Genomic DNA, 19,812 nt, shown 5'->3' with positions numbered 1-19,812 from the left:
CAGCCAAGGATCAGGAGGGCAGAAAGTTACTTTAACACTTACCTCCATCCCTTTGAGCTGAGAGTTCTATGCTATGCATCTTAAATACGCCACGTAATTTCATCCATAATTTTAACTCTAACTATGCAAAATGTATGTGACCTGCTGCAGATTTATTAAACTTCTCTTGGGCTTCCATTCTGGGTCAGGTATTTTATTTATTGCATGTTTTTCTTAGGAAAGCCAGTAAAAACATATTTGATAAAATAGCTAGGTGTAATGAAATAGAATGTAGTTAAAATAGTACTTAATTTTCTCTGGATCTTTTTTTTTTTCTCTCCAAGGTAACAAGTTGTGCTTGGGTACCAGACAGTTGCCAGCTTTTTACAGGTAGCAAATCTGGTGTCATCACAGCGTATATCAACAGATTCTCTAGCAATATGGTAAGTATATCAGACAGAATTTATAATTAGGAATTTAGCTATTTACAGTATTTTTCTTTTCTTATCCTTGCTGTTTACTCCACTTCTTAAAACTAGACTTGTTACTAAAAATGCCTTGTATTTAGGGGTTTTGGTTTTTTAACTAAAGAGGCTTTCAAAGTATCCTATCATATACATTTTCACAAAATAATTTAAATTTTGTATTCTGCATTTTAATAACTATTTGGATGGTGTCCAACTTCTCTCTTCCCCAACATCCACCTTTAAAGAAGCTTGAAAAATAAATGACTTTCCTACCCTATTTTATTTTCAAAGCAAATGCTGATTTTTGTTGTGTTTGAGGACTTTACATTTTTTATACTTAGTTACTAGTACGTCAACATCAGGACTCCAGACGGTTACTATCCAAAGGAATAAATCTACTGTCCAGATGCAGACATGAAAGATAAGAGTGAGGGGGTCCCACTAGCAAACTCAGGGCACCCTGACAAAGGGGAAGGCCAGCCCCTCTGGTACTTGGAGAAGATACTGGAGTTTCTATCGAAGTGCCATGTCTGGACATTGCTCTTCTATCCACTCCTGACTAGTAGGTGGCTGATAAATTTGAATCTCCACCTTACCCTCTCTAACTGCTGTGGAAGGGAGAAGGAGATTTTTTTTTCTCTCCAGAACCTTTTGTTTGTTATGAGGATTGCTAATCTATCTCTCCTGAACTCTCTGGGTAAATCCTTGTCTCCTTTAAGTCAATGGGAGTCTTGTCTAACTTCCTGTTCCTGAGCAAACTTAGAGAAGCTAGCCAAACTCCAACTACAAGATCACCTTACTGAAGTTAATACTCTAGACATGGCATAATCTGGATTCATGCCAGGTCTTAGAACTGAAACAGCTTTCATGGCATTGATGGCTGAAGGGAAGACATCCATTCTCATTCCACTGGACCTTTTTGCAGCATTTGACACTGTCAGCCATGCACTACCTAAACTTGTCTTGCCTGAGAGGTGACGGGGTCCACGATAATGCACTGAAGTGACTTGAGTCCTTTCTTGAGGGACAACCCAATGAGTAGGGATGGAAAATAGTACCTCTGCCACCAGACCCCTCCCTTGTGAAGTCCAACAAGAATCAATTTTGTCCCAGTGCCTGTTGAACATCTACATTCACCCACTAGACAAATTGGTCAGATAACATGAACTCAAGTGTCAGTAATATGCAGATGACACAAAGTTCAGACTATTCTTCACTACATACAACCATGTACAGCTCAAGGGTGATGAACAAGCTGGCTGAAGTGGAACCCAAGCAATACAGAGTGATGCTGATGAGCAGAGGTAAGTACTTAGAAAAGTTTGCAACCATAGTAAGATCTCCTTCAGTTGAGGGTGCACGTCCACAATTGGTCAGTTCAGTCTGTAGCTTAGGAGAGCATTTGACAGCTTGCTGACACTATGCTGTTGCATACACACCATCTGTCAGTAGACCTGGACAAGTAATAGATTTTTCATTTTGCTGGCAATTCCAAAAAACTGCAAAAACAAAACACTTCTTTTGGAAACTTTCAGAGAATCAAACAGTTGGGATGAAATAGTTTTCTTTCAGTTTGGGGCACTTTTGACATAACACCTAGGAATGGGGTGGGTGGAGGAGGAAGCTGCCTCTTTAGGCCAGTAGTTAGGGAACTCACCTGGGACATGGGAAACCCCTGGTTCAATTCTTCTTCTCCCTGACGTGGAGAGAGGATTTCAACACGAGTTCCCACCCCTCAGGTGATTGCCCTAACCACTGAACTGCAGTAACTCCTCACTTAACATTGTAGTTATGTTCCTGAAAAATGCGACTTTACGTGAAACAAACACACACAGTATAAGTTTTAAACAAACAGTTTAATACTGTACACAGCGATGATGATAAAGCTTGGTTGAGGTGGTGGAGTCAGAGGGTGGGATATTTCCCAGGGAATGCCTTACTGCTAAATGATGAACTAGCAATTGGCTGAGCCCTCAAGGTTTAACTCGTTGTTAATGTAGCCTCACACTCTACAAGGCAGCAAGAATGGAGGGAGGGGAGACAGCATGGCAGACAGACACACACTGTGTGTGTGAGAGAGAGAGAGAGATGCACATTTCCCCTTTAATGACAGGTTTCAGAGTAGCAGCTGTGTTAGTCAACATCCGATGAAGTGAGCTGTAGCTCACGAAAGCTTATGCTCAAATAAATGTTAGTCTCTAAGGTGCCACAAATACTCCTTTTCCATTTCCCCTTTAAGTATGCTGACACCACTCTTAACTACACTACCTTGTTAAGTTAATCGGCAAATTGAGACCGCAGCAGCTGCTGCTAGGAAGCTCCCTCTGTCCTGAGCCCTGTCGTGTGTCCCTCCCTGCTCTATGGAGATGGGGTAAGCGGGGTGCAGGAGTAGGGGGGAGGGAGACACCCTCCCCCAGCAAGCAGGAGGCTCTGGAGAGCAGCTCCAAGGCAGAGGGCAGGAGCAGCACATGGCAGTGGGGGGAGGGACAGCTGACTTGCTGGCAATTGATAGCCTGCTGGGTAGCTGCTGCACAGGGAACTTAGGGGAGTGGGGAGCTGATGTGGGGGCTGCCGGTCCACCCTGGTTCCAAGCCCCCACCAGCAAGCTGCAACGGGATGCTCTCACTGCAAGCAGTGGACAAAGCAGGCAGCTGCCAAATGACCTCATAAGGGAGCATTGCACAACTTTAAACAAGCATGTTCCCTAATCGATCAGCAATGAAATAGTTAACCGGAACGACTTCAAGTGAGGAGTTACTGTATGTCCTATTCAGGTTTGGCACTTTCTGAATCTTTCCTATTGAAGCTTCTTACAAATAATTATAGCCCTTGGAACAGAGACTAGAACTTGGATGTCCCATATCATATCTGGGTGACCTGATCACTAAGCTGTTTGTTCTAAACTGTTTGGTGAACTGGACAAAAATTTGCAAGTAACTTTTGCGTTGACTGTAACTGCATTTTTCAGCAAATAAACTATTTCCCAAAAACTTTGCCCAGCTCTATCCATATGTAATGCTTTCTATCATCTCCAGTTGGTTAGGAGTTGCCCTCCCATCCTGATGAACAGTGACCTGGACTCAGTTATTCGCATCTTCATCATCTTTTGGCTGCAGTACCTAATTGTGGTATAGGTGGGCATGAAGCCTTTCGTGCTTTGGAAACTCCGACTAGTACAGAACCCTGCTGCCCACCTCAAGAACACTAGCTACCACAAACCGATCAAACCTGTCCTCCACTCTCTACACTGCCTTACTGCGGAACGTCAAGTCAGGTTGAAGGCCTTGATCCTTATCTTCATGACGCCTAATGGTCTGGGCCCAGAGTATCGAAAATATCACCTAAAGCTCTGGAATGAAGACCACGATCAACAGCTTCAGTCCTGTGGTACAATGGAGCTTTCTATAATAAGATTAAATCCCATTTGTGCGGAAAACAGAACTTTCTTGGGGGCCAGTAAGAGACTGGCACAAACTCACACAGGAACTAAGGACTCTTGCAAACTGTAACGGAGCCCTTCACTGCTCATGCCACAAATCAGCTGGAGACTGCTTAGAGTGCAGGCACCAGTGCCCTTTTATTTGCAGTGTCACTTCCCACCACCATCTATATACAGTCCGTACAACACAGCTCCCTGGAGGACAGCTAGCTTCCTCAGCCAGCAGGAACCTACAGCCACAGGCTCCTCCCTTTCCTGTTTCCCCCTGCCATTGCTTCCTTCCTGCCAGCTTTATATAACCCCCTGGCGAATAAGATCTGCATGGGTTTCTCCTCAAGCCCTTAGGCGAGCCATACCCAGCTAGCCCCAATTAATGCCCTTTAATTGGAGCTGGGCTAACAGGGGCCTGGTCAGGACCTCCTGGCCAGCACCCTGTTACACAAACCTTACCACATACTTCTCTGACCTTGCCTTCTCTAACGTAGACATATAACATCATGTATTAAATAATTTAAAAAAGAATCCTTATCAAAGAATCCTTACACTCCCCTGCACACCTTTTCCCCAGTGATGAGACTAACTAACGTGTGACAGATGTTAGTCATATCGCTTCATGCATTGATGGAAGAAGCTTAGATACTAGGGATAAAATAGAATAGAACTGTAATGGAGCCAGGATTTTGCCTTCTGTTTTAAGTCGTCTTTTCTGTGAATAGCTCCAGCATCATCCTCTTCAGTAGTTCATAATTTTTTCCCAAGAAGCAGCAAATCGCTGACACAATTCTTGACCATTCATCTTATGTCACAGGGTTCTGAATAGCAGCACTTAAACTGACCACAGTATTGTTTTATGTTGCTTTTGCTTGATAAATCTAGGAGCAGCAACAGAGGCTTAAGTGCTCTCTGCAGATTGAGAAGGATTCCACTGCATCAAGGTTAAAACTTTGCAGAAATTCATGGCTCAAGCCCCACACACATTAGGAAAGCCCACCCACTGTGAGCAATTAATTTTTAAAGCCCCAAGCAATATCAGTTATATTTTTGGTAACTAACGTAGGAAATAAACTTTTTGTACAGAATACTTGTGTTTTAAAAATGCTAATGAAGAAACTAGCAATTTGTATTTGACAGCTATAAGGAACTTTAGAACTGCGAATAGGAGGAGTTTGCTTTGCTCCTCAGGTGTCCTCTGTGAGATCATGTTTGCTGAATCCCTCAGCACTGACACTTCTGTATACCTCAGGCAGCATGACCTTGCTGCCAATTTTGTAGCATCTGTTGTTTAGTCAGTTGCTTGAGACAGGGCTATAGGGAATGCCAACGCGTTTACTAGCATCTGTTCTGTATTCAGCCCCCCAGCTGAGTGCTTTGGAACAGTCTATTATAGATGCAGTACAGGAAGTGTCAATCAGGGAAAATCATCATGTGTAAATCATTAAAGCAAGGAGACAGGTATGATGCTAATGGACAGACATAAGAGTCTGGAACTCTGAAAGCAGGGCTCTCTAGTGACCTATATCTCTGTGTTTGAAAATGTTCAGACAAACTGCTCTTGTCTGTTACTTCTCCCAGGCATTGTCAATATCTGTAATCCAAAACACACTGAAGTACTGTTATGAGAAGTCACTCAAATCACTACCCTTAGAAGGCCTCAGCCAAGAGGTTCTGGATGTTGGGCAAGTGGGTTGCTCCACCCTTTAGTTGTTCCTAATCTATCTGGGGCTTTCTTGCTAACAGAGAGGGAAGCATTTTAACTTATTGTATATCCTTTTGAGAGAATAGATGAAACGGTGTGGTAATTATTTGTATGATCCCTCACTCCAGTGCCTTAACCACAGCCATCCAGCCTAACACAGAGAGGGGGCATTTTAAATATATGACCAGCTTTAAATCAATTTATTTTTATATCTATGCCACTTTAAAAATATTTTGTGAGTTGAGTGTTTATATTAGTGTAGTGAAGTGGACATCAGCATTGGAAGGATAAATGGAAGAAATGAGTCTTAAGAGATTTGAAGGAGGCGGCGAGAGCTTCCATGGCACACAGTACTTACACACATGTTTCAGGCAGAGAGGATGGCATGAAAAGTCATAGTTGCATTACTTATTAGCACAAATAAATTATTTGATCCTAGAGTTCCATCCTTTCCCATTACTATCATTTTGTACTTTGTATTATGATAGTGCCTAGAAACTCCAATCCAGGATCAGGCCACATTGAGCTAGGGGCCGTAGAGACAAATAATAGAGAATCCCTGTCCCAGAGATGTAGGTGTCAGCAAAAGGTGGACAAAACAGACAGATTAGATGGGGGAAGTGGAAAGATGAGGAAACAAAATAGTTTAGCAGAAAAATTAATCTTGGCTTGACACTTTGACCATTAAAAACCTTGTTTTAGTTCTGTTCTTAAAATTCTAAAATAATGGCAGACCATACTTCTATGAATAGTAGATACTACATTACTCCGAGGGGATGTAGAAACTGGATATTCTTATCAGCAAGTATTATACTACACAGTAGGAAGATATGTTTATCGTTTTCTTGTGATCGGTTAAATGAAACTAATCGCTAAATGTTATGATTATTGAAGGTCAATCTTGTCCTGACTGGTAATCAATATAACTAGTACAGAAATGGATGTTGCTATTTGTTGCTCAGATAGTGATAGAAATGATAATGATAGCTAGCATATTGTGAGTGAAATCTATTACCAGTTCCTTCTCCTTTTCTCTGATGACTCTTTTCATCTTTTAGTAGAGCTATTGTATGCCCTATTTTCTCTTCCAGATTTCTAAATTGTTCATTACTGTGCTCTGAGGTAGTAAAGAGGAGCTATGGGAAAATTCATTGTAGCAGAGACACATTTACCTTTCTTGTATAAACATTATTCCAATCTCCTTGTACGCTGGACTTCTCTTAATTGGACAATTATAATTCTGATCAACTCTTCTAATTTATAGGCTGTTTTTCAAAAAAAGTCTGAAGAATTGCAATTCTTAAAACACAAGAACTAGCACTTCTGCTTAGCAGTTTCATCTTCTCTTTGGCATTTAATTTTTGACAATTTCTATATTAGAGCAGAGCTTCAAATTTCACACTTAGGTAAGCCCCATCTAAGGACTTGGCACTGGCTCAATATGTTCCCAGTAACTTGGGTTTTTTTCCAAGTTTTTTTTTAAAGTGCTGGTCATTGCCATTGACTGTCACTTGCTGAACTAGTTTTTCCTAATTCCAAAATGTTTCTGGCCCTCAACCCCCAATATTTCCTCTCCAGCCAGTCAAACTGAAATATGGAGATCTAGCGGCCATCTGTATTTGAGCTACTGACATAACATGTTTGGAAAACAACCAGCCACACACAACTTTTTCTCAAACCTTGTGTGTGAGAGAAGTAGGAGAATATAGGGCCTTTCACATCTAATGTCTTACTCCAAATACTCATGTAAGCAATGTGTTTGCTTCTTTAAAAGTCCTACAAATAGCATCTGAACTGAAGATATGAAGCATTTAATCATGGAGTGCCAGTTCATTCCTTAAGATCTATACATATTGATCCAATTGAAAACAATGGAAGCCACACTTCCAAAACAATAAATACGTTGTGTTTAATTCAGGTCTCATTTTAATATATTATTTTTCAGCATTCTGAGATAGAAATGGAATCTCAAGTACATCTATATGGTCACACAGCAGAGATAACCAGCTTATTTGTCTGCAAACCATATAGTATAATGATAAGTGTAAGCAAGGATGGAACCTGCATCATCTGGGATTTGAACAGGTACAAATATAATTTCCTCGGTTAGCCTAAAAAGGCTTACTTTCTAACTGTTAAGAATCTTAATCTGAAATGATTATTTTACACTATTACTTTCCAACTATTTTAATCTTATGTGAAACCAAAATTCAGTTTTGGTTTTCTGAAAGAAAACTGCAGATTATTTAGAGATCTGTTATTCTTTGTAGGCTGTGCTATGTCCAAAGTCTTGCTGGACACAAGAGTCCTGTGACAGCAGTCTCTGCTAGTGAAATGACAGGTGATATTGCAACAGTTTGTGATTCAGGTATGTATGGTATCATGAATGAATAACCTATCCACATTTATAGACCAGATTTAAAGATCAACCAACTTTCCCAGTGCAATGGTTTGTCATGTGACTTGAATCATTTGAGCAGCCAACTGATCAACTCAATAACTTATTTCTATATACAGTATGATATGTATATCTTTTTTGTAGTTACAAATATGCTAGTGTAAGTGATTGACAGAACTGTATGTGTAATATTTTGATTTTTTTTTTAAGATTTGAAACTTTTGAGTCCTGAGAGATTCAAATTCTATTAAGTGCATTACTTTCATGATAGTAGTGATTTGTTTTCCAAGATACTGTATCCTCCAAAGGAGTTTTACTTATACAAAGCAAAATTACATTTTCTAAAACTACAGTCTTTTTGGAGTGTTCAGATGTTCCTTGATATATGCACTATATTAACAAAGAGTTTATTACCTAGTGACTCAAAGCAAACGGGAAAAGCAATGTGATCTTGCTGTGATTGGAACCAGAAAAATTCTGTAGAGTAGTCTGGTTTTTTGTTTGGTGGTTTTAAGGAAAAACCCTCCAGAAGAAAGTGTAGGTATTTGTTGTTAATGCAGAACCCTAGAGAGTTTGGAACCCTGCAATGAGTTTTTCCCAGAAAGTCCCTGACTCTGCAGCCAAATGGCACAAAACCACTTTTTCTTAATTGTTCTTCCTCCTCACACATCCCAATCATGTATTTGGATAGTAAGTCAAATTTTCACATGGGCAGTTAGAAGTAGCTTAAGGTGCATGATGATTTGATGCTTACTGCATACACACACTACAGCACTATATTTGTTTCTGTAAGAGGAGGCACACTGAACAGCACTCATTACCTTTTTATTACTTTTTCTGTCTTGTAGTGTAGTTAATGTTAATTTGAGGCTGTCATTTGGACAAGGCCTCTCTCTTTTTTCTTTTTTTTGTCTGCATCTAATTTTCTCCCCCATCAAGGGAGGTAGGCAAGATAAATAGATTAATTTTATAATCCATATGGCAACAAGCAGTTTGTTGTCCCAACATTTATACATACAATGTCTTGGTTCTCAATGCTGAACTCGTACTACGAAGGAGAGGCTTCTAAGGTCTCTTCAGGAAGCTGCTTTCATTCTTCCTTTCTTCCTGTATTCCCATGAAGAGTGAGGTGGATCAAAATCAGTGCTGTAAATAAGTCTTGCAAGATAGCACAAGCAGATTATTATATTAAAGGATGATTGAAGGTTAGGACCTCTCGCAATTAGAGAAACAGAATACATGATCTTAGCATTCCAGGGCCAAGGCCAGGTCCAAGACCGAATCTGAGGCTTTGTCTACACGGCACATTAGTTGTTAATACTTTTGTCGCTCAGGGGTGTGAAAAAAACCACCCCTCCCAAATGACACAAGTTTTAACAACAAAAAGCACTGGTGTGGACAGCACTTTGTTGGCGGGAGCCGCTCTCCCATCGACGAAGCTACTACCCCTCGTTGGGGGTGGTTTTATTTTGTCTACGGGAGACCTCTCTCCCGGTGATAAAGAGTGGTTACACTGCATGCCTTACAATGGTGTGGCTATAGTGGGACAGATGCACCGTTGTAAGGTGTGCAGTGTAGACATAGCCTGAGATATTTGTCTCCTTTATCTTTACCATTCTCAGGCCTTGTCTTCGCTAGGAAAAAATGGTGTGTTCTTACCTTGTGTTAGCTAACATAGGGCAATTAACAAGAGGTAAAATCCTAGTAAAGACAAGGCAGTTGTAATGTGAACGAACACATTAGCAGATTGAGGTAAACCTTGAGAGAGAGATTACAATGTTTACTTTGACCTGCTAACGTGAAAACTAGTGTTTTCAAAAAGTCTTATTGGTGAGTAGAATGTTATATAGCTTCCTTACTGCTAAAGTGCTATGGTTTATATCATATTAATTTTGTGGGGGTTTGCCTATACAAACAATATGGTAAAAAGAGAAAATAACTGTGGTACAGTATTTGTACAGTTTTCTGATCTGAGTCAGTTTTCATCTTTACTAAACTGATCTCTTGCTGATGTGGCCTTTAAAGCTAAATGACATAGGCTATTCAAATAGTCTAAATAATCTTGTAATGTTCGTGTTTTACTTTGTATTACAGTTGGAGGGGGCAGTGATCTGAGACTTTGGACGGTAAATGGTGATCTTGTAGGACATGTGCACTGCAGGGAAATCATATGCTCTGTTGCTTTCTCTAACCAGCCAGAAGGAGTGTCCATCAATGTTATTGCAGGGGGGTTAGAAAATGGGGTTGTAAGGTAAGAGCATACACTCTCCTCCTCAAGTTCTTAAAGTACTTTGCTGATAAACACTTATAAAAACATAAAATCAATGTTTGTTTTTGTTTTGAGACTGTATGCAGTTTTAAAATCATGCTAATGTTCTGCTTTACAAAAAGTTGAACTAGTTGTTCAACTGTTTGCAGTTTCTAAAATTAAACTTATGTTTAAGTAGAATATGGAGAAAATAATTACTTTTTCTTTTTCAGGCTGTGGAGTACTTGGGACTTGAAACCTGTGCGGGAAATTACATTTCCTAAATCAAATAAACCTATTGTAAGGTAAAAAAATTTTGCTGCATAAAAAGAATTCAAGTTCCCTTTAAAAATAAATCTGGACTTTTGAAGACACTGACAAAGGGGGGAAGTGGATGAACAAAACTATCTGAAAACAGGCACACAATCCTACTAGTTCCCCATGAAAGTAAAATGAGCACAAATACATTGTAACATGACAGTAATAACTATTCCCAGCTGCTACCATGATGAGATAAACACAGACCGAAACTTGAAGGATTCCCTTGTGGACTGAACAATGCTTGCTCTTTTGTCTTTTAAAACAAAGTTTATATTTTCCCCCAGGATTTACATATTAACTCCAGATTTGAAATGGTTATAATATGAGCTTCAGTAGTAAATGACTTGTATGGCTTTATTTTGTTGCTGTGCATTTTCCCCCTCACCCTTCCCCCTGGCTGGCACAAAAAAGCCCAGATCCTGCAAACAGTTAAGCACCTGTGTTAATTTTGCGCGCACACAGTCTCATTGGTCACTTATGTAAGAGCTACACTCATGCTAAAGGGTTTGCAGAATTGGGGCCCAAACTCCCACTAAAGCATGCCCTCAGTGGGAATTTCCTTGCATGAAGACTTGCAGGATCATGCCCTAAGTTTCATAATTATTCAATAGTAACAAATTTTATTACAAGAATTTATATTTGTGCCCATTACTGAAGCAACATTTTTAAACATATTACAATGATCACTGTTAAAGCCAACACTTACCATTGTTACCACATCCTCCTGGTAATAGTGGTTTCTGAAATACTGACTTGCTCTTCTAAGCAGCAGAAATTCTTTTTTTAAATTACACGGTATCAATTATATTTATATAGAAACTGTTTGGTTAATCCAGAAAAATTCCTTTTTAAATAGAGAGAAAAATGACTATTCTAACATTAGTTGTGTTAGGATACATAGGCCTGGTCTACACTGGGGGCGGGGGGTGTCGTCGATCTAAGATACATCGACTTCAGCTACGTTATTCTGGTAGCTGAAGTTGCGTATCTTAGATAGACTTAGAATCACTTACTTCGCATCCTCGTGGTTCGGGATCGACGGCCACCGCTCCCCTGTCCACTCCGCTTCCGCCTCTCGCTGTGGTGGATTTCCAGAGTCAACGGCAGAGCGATCGGGGATCAATTTATCGCGTCTCAACTAGACACGATAAATTGATCCCCACTAGATCGATCACTACTCACTAATCTGGTGGATAGTGTAGACATGGCCTAATAGAGCACAAGAGGTGTTTCTACCTACATTGAATTCTTTAAATTGCAGTAAGTACAGCAAACTAAACACTTGGGTCCTACAGTACAAATGTGTAATTAGGGATTCCGAATGTGTGTGTGAATGGCTAGAGTTGAACTCCCATCTGACAGCTTTGCACAGAAACATAATTCTCTTCACATTTGTAATGGGGTCGCAGGTTTAACCTGTGATCTCAGCATCAAGTTAACTTAATCATATTTCATTTAATGTGTACCAACCATCACCTCAGCAGCACCTCACAGTAATTAGAAACAAGGACTTTTGTACAAGTTTCTGTTTTTTTAAGTCTCTTGAAATAAAACAATTAGCAAGAATTGGTGGATTTACTTACTGTGGTGATAAAATCAGGAAATGCCTGCCTTTAAAAACAAACAAAAAAAAGTATCCCATGAAATTTGCCAGATTCTGGTTCTGGCCATCCATCTGAGAGCAGGTTCCAGGGACATGGACCCTGTACTGTGAACACATTCTGCCAGACAGAGACAGTTCTACCCAGGAAATGACAGCAGGAGCAGCACAGCAGATTGTACTTGTAGTGACAAAGAGAAAAACAAATTGACTGGGTATTAAGTTAAATTTATGGCAGTAAAGTTTGTAACTGACACCTTGAATTACAGTTTGAACAGATAAGTATTGCCCACGCCCACCTGTGTGCGCACATAGCACTAGAATTATGCATTCATAGGAACTTGCCTCACTGAAGGCAAGCTACTGATTTTTGTGTTGGCTGCAGTTATGCTGTACTTGTCTTTTTTAAAGCATCTCCTCTGGTATTTTCAGTTAAATGGTATAGTTTGCTAAATATGATATAAAATTAGATTTTTGTTGTTTTCAGCCTTACATTTTCCTGTGACGGTCATCACTTGTACACCGCAAATAGTGAAGGAACTGTTATAGCTTGGTGTCGCAAAGACCAGCAGCGCTTGAAACTACCCATGTTCTACTCATTCCTTAGCAGCTATGCAGCTGGCTGACGACTCTTCATGCTGCTAAATCACCATATCGCTGAAGCACTTTAAATCCAGCGTAGATCATAGAACCTCTGTTGTTTAATTGGATTTTGAAATGTATTGAACTTTAAAACAAGTGAGTTGATGAAAGCATACATCAATCTGAAGCTACTGTAAAATGTGTGTATGCATGCCCCAAATTTTAAACCATATCAAGGTTACAGGGAAGTTCTGGATACAACCAACGTGGTGCACAAATGCTCTAACCAACAAGCTGAAATGCTGCAGTGTAAAATGTAATATTTTTAAAAATAATTTCTTGAACACAAGTATTCCAAATCTTGACTCACTAGTGGTGACTTTTTCCCTTTCATTCTTTGTGTTGTAAAGTACCAAAAGCATTAAAATTTCTTAAATATTTATAAGAAGATTGTCAATGTGTGTATCTGATCAGTCAGTACAGTCCAATTGGCTCTAGCGTTAGTACCCCAAAAATTTAAAAATGGAGGATTCAAAACTGCTTTTTTTTGAGAAGCAAGTAACTCAGTAGGTCACTGCTTTGTGCACCAACCATTTTATCGTGTGTCATAATGCTAAAAATTGAACTTCCGTTATTCCCAATATTCCATAGTTTTTGCTAATTATTGTCCTACTAGAGCTGAGAAGACAGTCTTGAAACTGACGGAAACCAATGTGTCTGTGTTTTAGTAACAACCAGACACCTCATGGCATCATGAAACAATAGTTAAACAAGGTTTTTTATCTAATTGTAAATTGCACAAATGCGTAACACTAGTTACTTATTATGAATCTAAGTGGCAGAATATATTTAGCATACATCTCAGTTCAAAAATACAAAGAAAACAGCGCTGATATCATCTGCTCCCATTTAGTGCCATGTGAGAGTTAAATACATGTAAAATGTTTGAATGAGACCATAACTGCTTGTCTAATCAGTGTTCACCTTATATGTCAGTTCAGAAAAGTTTACACAGACATAGAGTGCAAATATGATATTTATTCCTAGGTGCTAATCTTTGAAAAAGGAACATGCATTCAAGTCAGGAGTTAATACTTCACAACCTATCAATTGAATTTGAAGGTGAATTTTTTTATGGCATCCCCCACACAGGACTGACACGCTCAATAACTTAAATATTCGGAAAGCCAATATCAGCTGAGCATAATTACATATTCCTCCACTAGGGAAAAAAAGTTACAACCCAAAAATGCAACAGAAACCTATTAAGTAGTTAAAACCTATTTTTTCCTTTAAATCACTTACACATTCCACTTCTACCATATAGATTTTAATGCCTATATTTTTACTCATTGCATATATTTATCCTTCTGCAAAACACTGTACTGTAAGATCTATAATTTGTCATCTGGTGATAGACAAAATATGTATAGATACCTGCAAATCATAATATACACACAATCTGTGCATTCTGAAAATTCCAAGTGTACATCTTTTAACTTCTAGATTTTCAGAAAACTTTATACATTAAGTACAAGGATCTTCCCAGAGTTCATATTCTGAAAATAGATTTTTTGGACCAGTGAAGAATAAGCAAATGGCTGCATACTGTAAGAATTTAACTTTTTCAAATGCATATATTGCAGGTACATTTTACAAGCTGGCTTTAATCATGTTTTTCATACTCCAAATACAAACTGAGAAGCTTTTTGGTTCATGTTGAAGTGATATGCTTCATTTAAAACTCTTTTGTTTTGGAGGCTTTTACTTGCTCCCCAATTTAAATATGGGATGTTGCTCATGGAGTCTTATTTTTTAAAAAGCAGCATTCCATTTGTTATAAATCTCAGATATGCAAAATAGCTGTTCTTGTAAAAAGTGCAATATTATATTTTTATGTAAAACACGAACTTTTGGGGGCAGGGAATATTTATTCAGCTTGATAACATGTTTTGGAAATATTAAAACACCTCATGATAGTATATGTGCATGTCAGGCTGAAAATTCCTGTAAATAATCACATGTTGCACTGTCTTTGTATACACTGCCACCTGTGGTGTTGGGTAATAAATCATTAATTTGATACAAATACAGATAAAAGGCTGTTTATGCAATACCTACAGCAGTTTTTTGTGTTTGGTCTATCAATTCATTTTTCAGTTTGCATTCCATTGTTCACTTCTCTAGTGCCATTTGCAGCTGTTCCTGTACCTTAACCTACTCTCTTTAAAAAGTAAAATGACCAGATTGCATTCACAACAGGACCCCTCTTATATGTAGGCAATCCCACACTAAAAGCAATAGGGTTACCTGGATGTGAATGAGGGCAGAATTTGGTCCATTATCTGTTTTGTAACTACTTTCCCTCCAGTTGCTACTAATCTGATCACTTGCTGTTTTGTCTAATTTAGATTGTAAACTCCCCAAGGGAGATATATTTTTCTGTATAGTTATGACCGTGTATGAACACTGCTGTGTAGACAATCTGCAACATGAAAATACTTTTCTATATACTCCACTGTTTTTCAACCTACTTTAATTCAGTTCTTCTTGGTTCTCACATTACCAGGTCTCCTTTGAGGGAACTGCAGCATAATTGACAGCTAAGTGGGGGCAGGGACTGGGGGAGCAATAGGCTCCTGGCTGGCTGCTAGGACTGAGCCAAAGACCGTTTGCTAGCAGGGACTGGGGGAGTAATGAAGTAGCTCCTGGCTGGCTGCAGGGACTGAGCCTGGGGAGGGCTGCAGGAAGGTAGTGTCTCCAGGGAGGAAGCTCTGGGGACACAGCCCCATACCAGGGATAGACTGGTTTAAAGACCATGGACATACCCAACCACAGGGGGTGCTCAAGGGAGGTGGGTACCGACCCCCTTTAGATGGTGACCCTCAAGGCAGGAGCAGCAGGGGAAGAAGAGACAAGCCGTGATGGGGGAACTGGTAAAATATAATGTTTATATTGGGGCTGGATATGTGCTTCAGCAACCAGTAACTTTTGAGTCATTGGTTCAAACCCAGGTGAGTGATCAGTGGCTGTTTTTCAAATCACCCATGCTGTGTGTAACTAGTAATCTCAATCCAGTTACAAGGGGTTGAGTGTTTACATCACAAAAGCTACTTAGGAAGGCGCATCTGAATTATGCATTACTGCTGAATTTCCTGGGTGAGGATGAAGCTACTAGGACGAGGCCAGGAGAGAATTGTAAATAATTGTAAAAGCACTGGAAATCAAACAAACTGAAGTGTTTACTATGGGAACTGAAAAATGTTGCAGTGTGTGTTAAACTAAAATTTACTTACAACCTTTGGGAAAATATATAGTCAAGATGGTTGGGTTTGGTTGAAAGTACAGCCTCACAGTTCCTGGAACCAAGACTTCCTAATAGCATATGCTATTTTTTTTTTTTAAAGATTACCCTGTCTGTTCCATGTGCTAATAAGATATTCCACAGCATTTTTGTAATGTTTGCCATTAGTGTAATGGCCTAAATTTCTCCTCCCCTATTACTGTACCATAGGGTAAATGCAATTTTGTGGTCACTTTCCACACGATAGAGGGGGCTGTATTTCAGTGGTGCTCTAAGAATGTCTTTATGAAGCACTCTGAAAAGGATCAATACATTACAAAGGCGGGAAGAAGGGGAGCTAGGAAGAAGTGAATGCTTATAGCTAGAGGTCACATGACTTAGAGGGAAGAACATTTCCTTCGTTAGTTCTCTCTACCCCATTCTCTTCCTTTCCCTTCAACAAAAAGAAAAGGAGTACTTGTGGCACCTTAGAGACTAACCAATTTATTAGAGCATAAGCTTATGCTCTAATAAATTGGTTAGTCTCTAAGGTGCCCCAAGTACTACTCTTCTTTTTGCTAATACAGACTAACACGGCTGTTACTCTGAAACCTTTCCCTTCAACATTACTTATATTTTAAATGGCAATAGCTGAAAAAAAGTCCCTTTCTTTCCCTTCTTACTTCCAAAATTTCACTGACCTCTGTCCAACTCCATTTTCTGCTGTACTGTAGCAGGGGCACTACCTTAGGCAGAATTTGGCCATGAATTGAAAATTAGTTTATTTTTAGTGCATGAGCCAGAATAGATACCAGCTTGTTATGTTGGCTCTTTAAGACTAAGGCAACTAAAGCCCACTTTTTAGCTTGGTCACCCAGAATGAAGAGGTCCTATTTTTACCAGGCCTGCCACGGGGGGGAGGCACAAAGGAGGCAATCGCCCGGGCGGGCCATAGGGCCCCTAGGTGCGCATGGGGTGGTACAGGTGGTAGCGAAGGCAGCCAGGCAGGCATGTGGGAGCCCTGGCCCTGCTGGAAGAGCATGCCCATCAGCGCAGCTGGCGGCTTGCTGGACACCAGCCAGCGCAGGCGAGCACCGCCCCAGTGTCAGGCGGACAGTGCCTGCATCCTGTGCAAGGTTGCCCCAGCCCCTGCACGTGGTCCAGCTCCGTGCCCCTGTGGCAACGCTGGGCCCGCGGCAGTGTAGGGGGGCCCGCCTCCAGCCCGTCCTGCACAAATCAAACCTCCGCCATCCCTTTCTAGGGGGCCTGGAATTGCAGTCGGCGGGCCTGATTTTTACGTAATTGCTTATAGGTATAGATCCATCCATCAAACACAGGAAGTAACAGTGGCTGCTTGGGCAATCCGTACACCCCCCACCCCGCATGGGAAGGGAACAGGGCGTCCGGCCCACCTTGAGTCGCCTGAGCAGTGGGGACCCAACAGCTCCCTCGATGGGAGGGGTCGCAGTGGGCTGAGCCAGCAGTGGCTCTTCTCCCAACCCCCCCCCCCCGCCGCCTCACTTTCTCTCACGTCAACCCCTGCCCTCCCCCGCCTCCCCCCAATACAATGGACTTTCCCGGGGGGGGGGGGCGCGTGGGCCGCACGCACTGGTCCCGAGGCAGTTGGGCTGTGACTCGCGCCGCGCCCGCTCTGATGCACCTGAGGGACTTGAAGCGCGCGCGCGCGCGCGACGCGACGCCTCTTGCCAGTCGGGGCTGTTGCGGGGGGCGGGCTGAGCCGCCGCCGCCGCCGCCGCCCCTTCCTCCTCCCGGAGTAGCTGAGCGGGGCGCGCGGGTCCCCGGGCTGGCGAGCGGAGCCAGCCCCGCCATGTGCCGCTCCCCGAGCCCGGCTGCGGCTGCTGCTGCGGGGTCCCGGGCGAGGGCGTGAGCCCGCTGCAGTCTCCGAGCCGCCGCGGCGCCGGCAGGTGGGTGGCTGCCGCTGCCCGAGAGTGGGCAGGCGGGTGCTGCGCGGTCGGCGCGGGAGAGCCTGCCGAGCCGCTTGGCCGTGGGTGGGGGGAGCCGCCCGGGCCCGGCGATGCTCAGTGCCCGGGGCCGGGGTTGCTGGGAGCGTTCCCGGAGGCAGCAGACGGAGGCTGAGTGAGGTGACGGTCCATGGCCCCGGCGGGTCCTACCGCGGCGAGCGGCTCTGAGTCGCCGCCGGCGGGTCTGCGCGGGGCTGGGCTGGGCTGGCCGCTCTGGGCAGGGGGCGTGTGGAAAATGCCGGCCGCGCAGGGGCGAGCGCCTGGTGTCGTTGCACTAAGGAAGGCGAAAGGGCTGGAAGAAGCCTGATCGCCCGCAGAAACATCGACGTGTTTGGAAGGTACGTCAGCGCCGCTGGCCTCCTGGAAGCGTTGCCGAGCGGACATTGGTATGCTAGCGGCGCCCGTTTTACCGGGTGCTTCATTGGAGGTGGGAGGCTGATCCTTTGCCTATTTATAGGGAGTTGGAAAACGTGAGAGACAGAGAATTGACTAGTCACCCCCCTATCACACATAGTTCTTTACCTATGTCTGTAAATGTTACATATAAACACGTAAGTCCCGGCCTGGCGCCTAGTGTACACTTCCAATTACTTGCTTTTCTCAATAGGAAATGAGTTTGTTTGATGGTCAGTGAATTTTATTGGCTAGGTAACTTGTATTTTAACATGCAGTCCTGTTATTGTGTCCAGAGATCGGTGCAGGTTAGGAGGCTGCATCGTTCTCGACTAGTGGCTGTTTTGTAGTAACCATCTAAAAAGCCTCAAGTATTGCACATAAATTTTCTCCTTTTGAGTCTGGTTATTTGCTAAGGTGGACCGATTGCATGCAGCTCCTTTAGTTCAGTGTGCTTAGCACTGCCTCTCGTAGCTTGTCCAGTGGAGACACAGAAAAGTGCCTTTCTTTCTGCTAGGCTCCAGGAGAAGCTCATGTCTATGGAGGAAGAATTTTCCCTGTGAAACTGCTGTGTTGGTAGCTATTTTTTGTCATGGTGCTGTGAACTATACACCACGTTTTGCAAACAGATTAAGATAATGCACTTAAAACAGAAAATTCAAAGCGGTAACTTGGAAAATGTTCCTTTCTGAGAAGCATTCTGGGCTTCTAATAGTCGTTTGTTAGCTTCAACTCATTGCAAGCTAATGAAAATATAGTTGAAAAAGGAATTAGTCTGAAATAACCTAATCTCTTCATATTTGTTTACAAAAGGGAAATTGTGAACATGTAGCAATTTTATTTCTCTTGAATTTTAATTTAATGTAAAAAACAACAGTAAGGGGCAAGATGATGTCCTCTTGAGTGGCCAAACCTAAAGTCTAGGGTCATCTGCACAGAGAACCTATGCCAATGCGCTGGATCCTGGCAGTGTGCTTCTGTTGGCCCTTTTGCTGCCAGGCATGTATAAACATGCTCGCCATGGTGGCTACTGGGATCCTGTGGAAAAGCTAGAACAGTCTTGGACCGTGGCTTGTCCAGTGATTTTCCAGATCCACCTGTCTTTTCCACTCCTTCCACTATGTCCCCAGCCTGGCCTGTGTAATGTCCAACCCATCTGTCTGACATACCAAGATAACTCTGGGATTTGTGCCAGGAGGATCACTTCTTGCAAATGGAGAAAGGAAGGAGAGAGAAAACGACAATCTGGGCTATTATTTGTGACTTGGAATCCAGTCCAGAAAACACTTAGATGTGTCAGTAGCTTTACCTCACATAAACAGTCCTGTTCAGTCAATTGTAGAACTTACATGAGTAAAATTTCTGTATCTGCAGAACTGGGCCCTTAAATAGCACTTTACAGTATATGGTCTCAAAGTGCTTTA

At 41.9% G+C, this 19,812-nt stretch overlaps 2 protein-coding genes across 11 annotated transcripts in view; both read left to right on the top strand.

The window, feature by feature from the left end:
• Positions 1–15,213, top strand: part of LYST (lysosomal trafficking regulator) — a 173,500-nt gene extending 158,287 nt beyond the window's left edge. For 5 of the 8 annotated variants that reach the window (XM_073338158.1, XM_073338159.1, XM_073338161.1 and 2 more), the window contains 6 exons: positions 324–422; positions 7,527–7,666; positions 7,852–7,949; positions 10,074–10,230; positions 10,461–10,532; positions 12,636–15,213. In XM_073338158.1, the coding sequence (XP_073194259.1) occupies positions 324–422; positions 7,527–7,666; positions 7,852–7,949; positions 10,074–10,230; positions 10,461–10,532; positions 12,636–12,774 (705 nt within the window). In that variant the 3' untranslated portion in view covers positions 12,775–15,213. The other 3 variants (XM_073338164.1, XM_073338162.1, XM_073338165.1) reach the window with 3 other exon arrangements.
• Positions 15,214–17,734: 2,521 nt separating this feature from the next.
• GNG4 (G protein subunit gamma 4) overlaps positions 17,735–19,812 on the top strand; it is a 41,193-nt gene continuing 39,115 nt past the window's right edge. Inside the window, exon 1 of one of the 3 annotated variants that reach the window (XM_073338153.1) lies at positions 17,735–17,938. The gene's annotated coding sequence lies outside the window, so the exon portion shown is untranslated. Of the gene's footprint in view, positions 17,939–18,170; positions 18,382–19,812 lie in introns of those variants that run through there. The other 2 variants (XM_073338155.1, XM_073338154.1) reach the window with 2 other exon arrangements.

Source organism: Lepidochelys kempii, chromosome 3 (assembly GCF_965140265.1).
Source record: "Lepidochelys kempii isolate rLepKem1 chromosome 3, rLepKem1.hap2, whole genome shotgun sequence".
Taxonomy (NCBI): domain Eukaryota; kingdom Metazoa; phylum Chordata; order Testudines; family Cheloniidae; genus Lepidochelys; species Lepidochelys kempii.
Note: the sequence above shows the minus strand (reverse complement) of the source record. Positions and strands in the feature narration are given on the sequence as shown.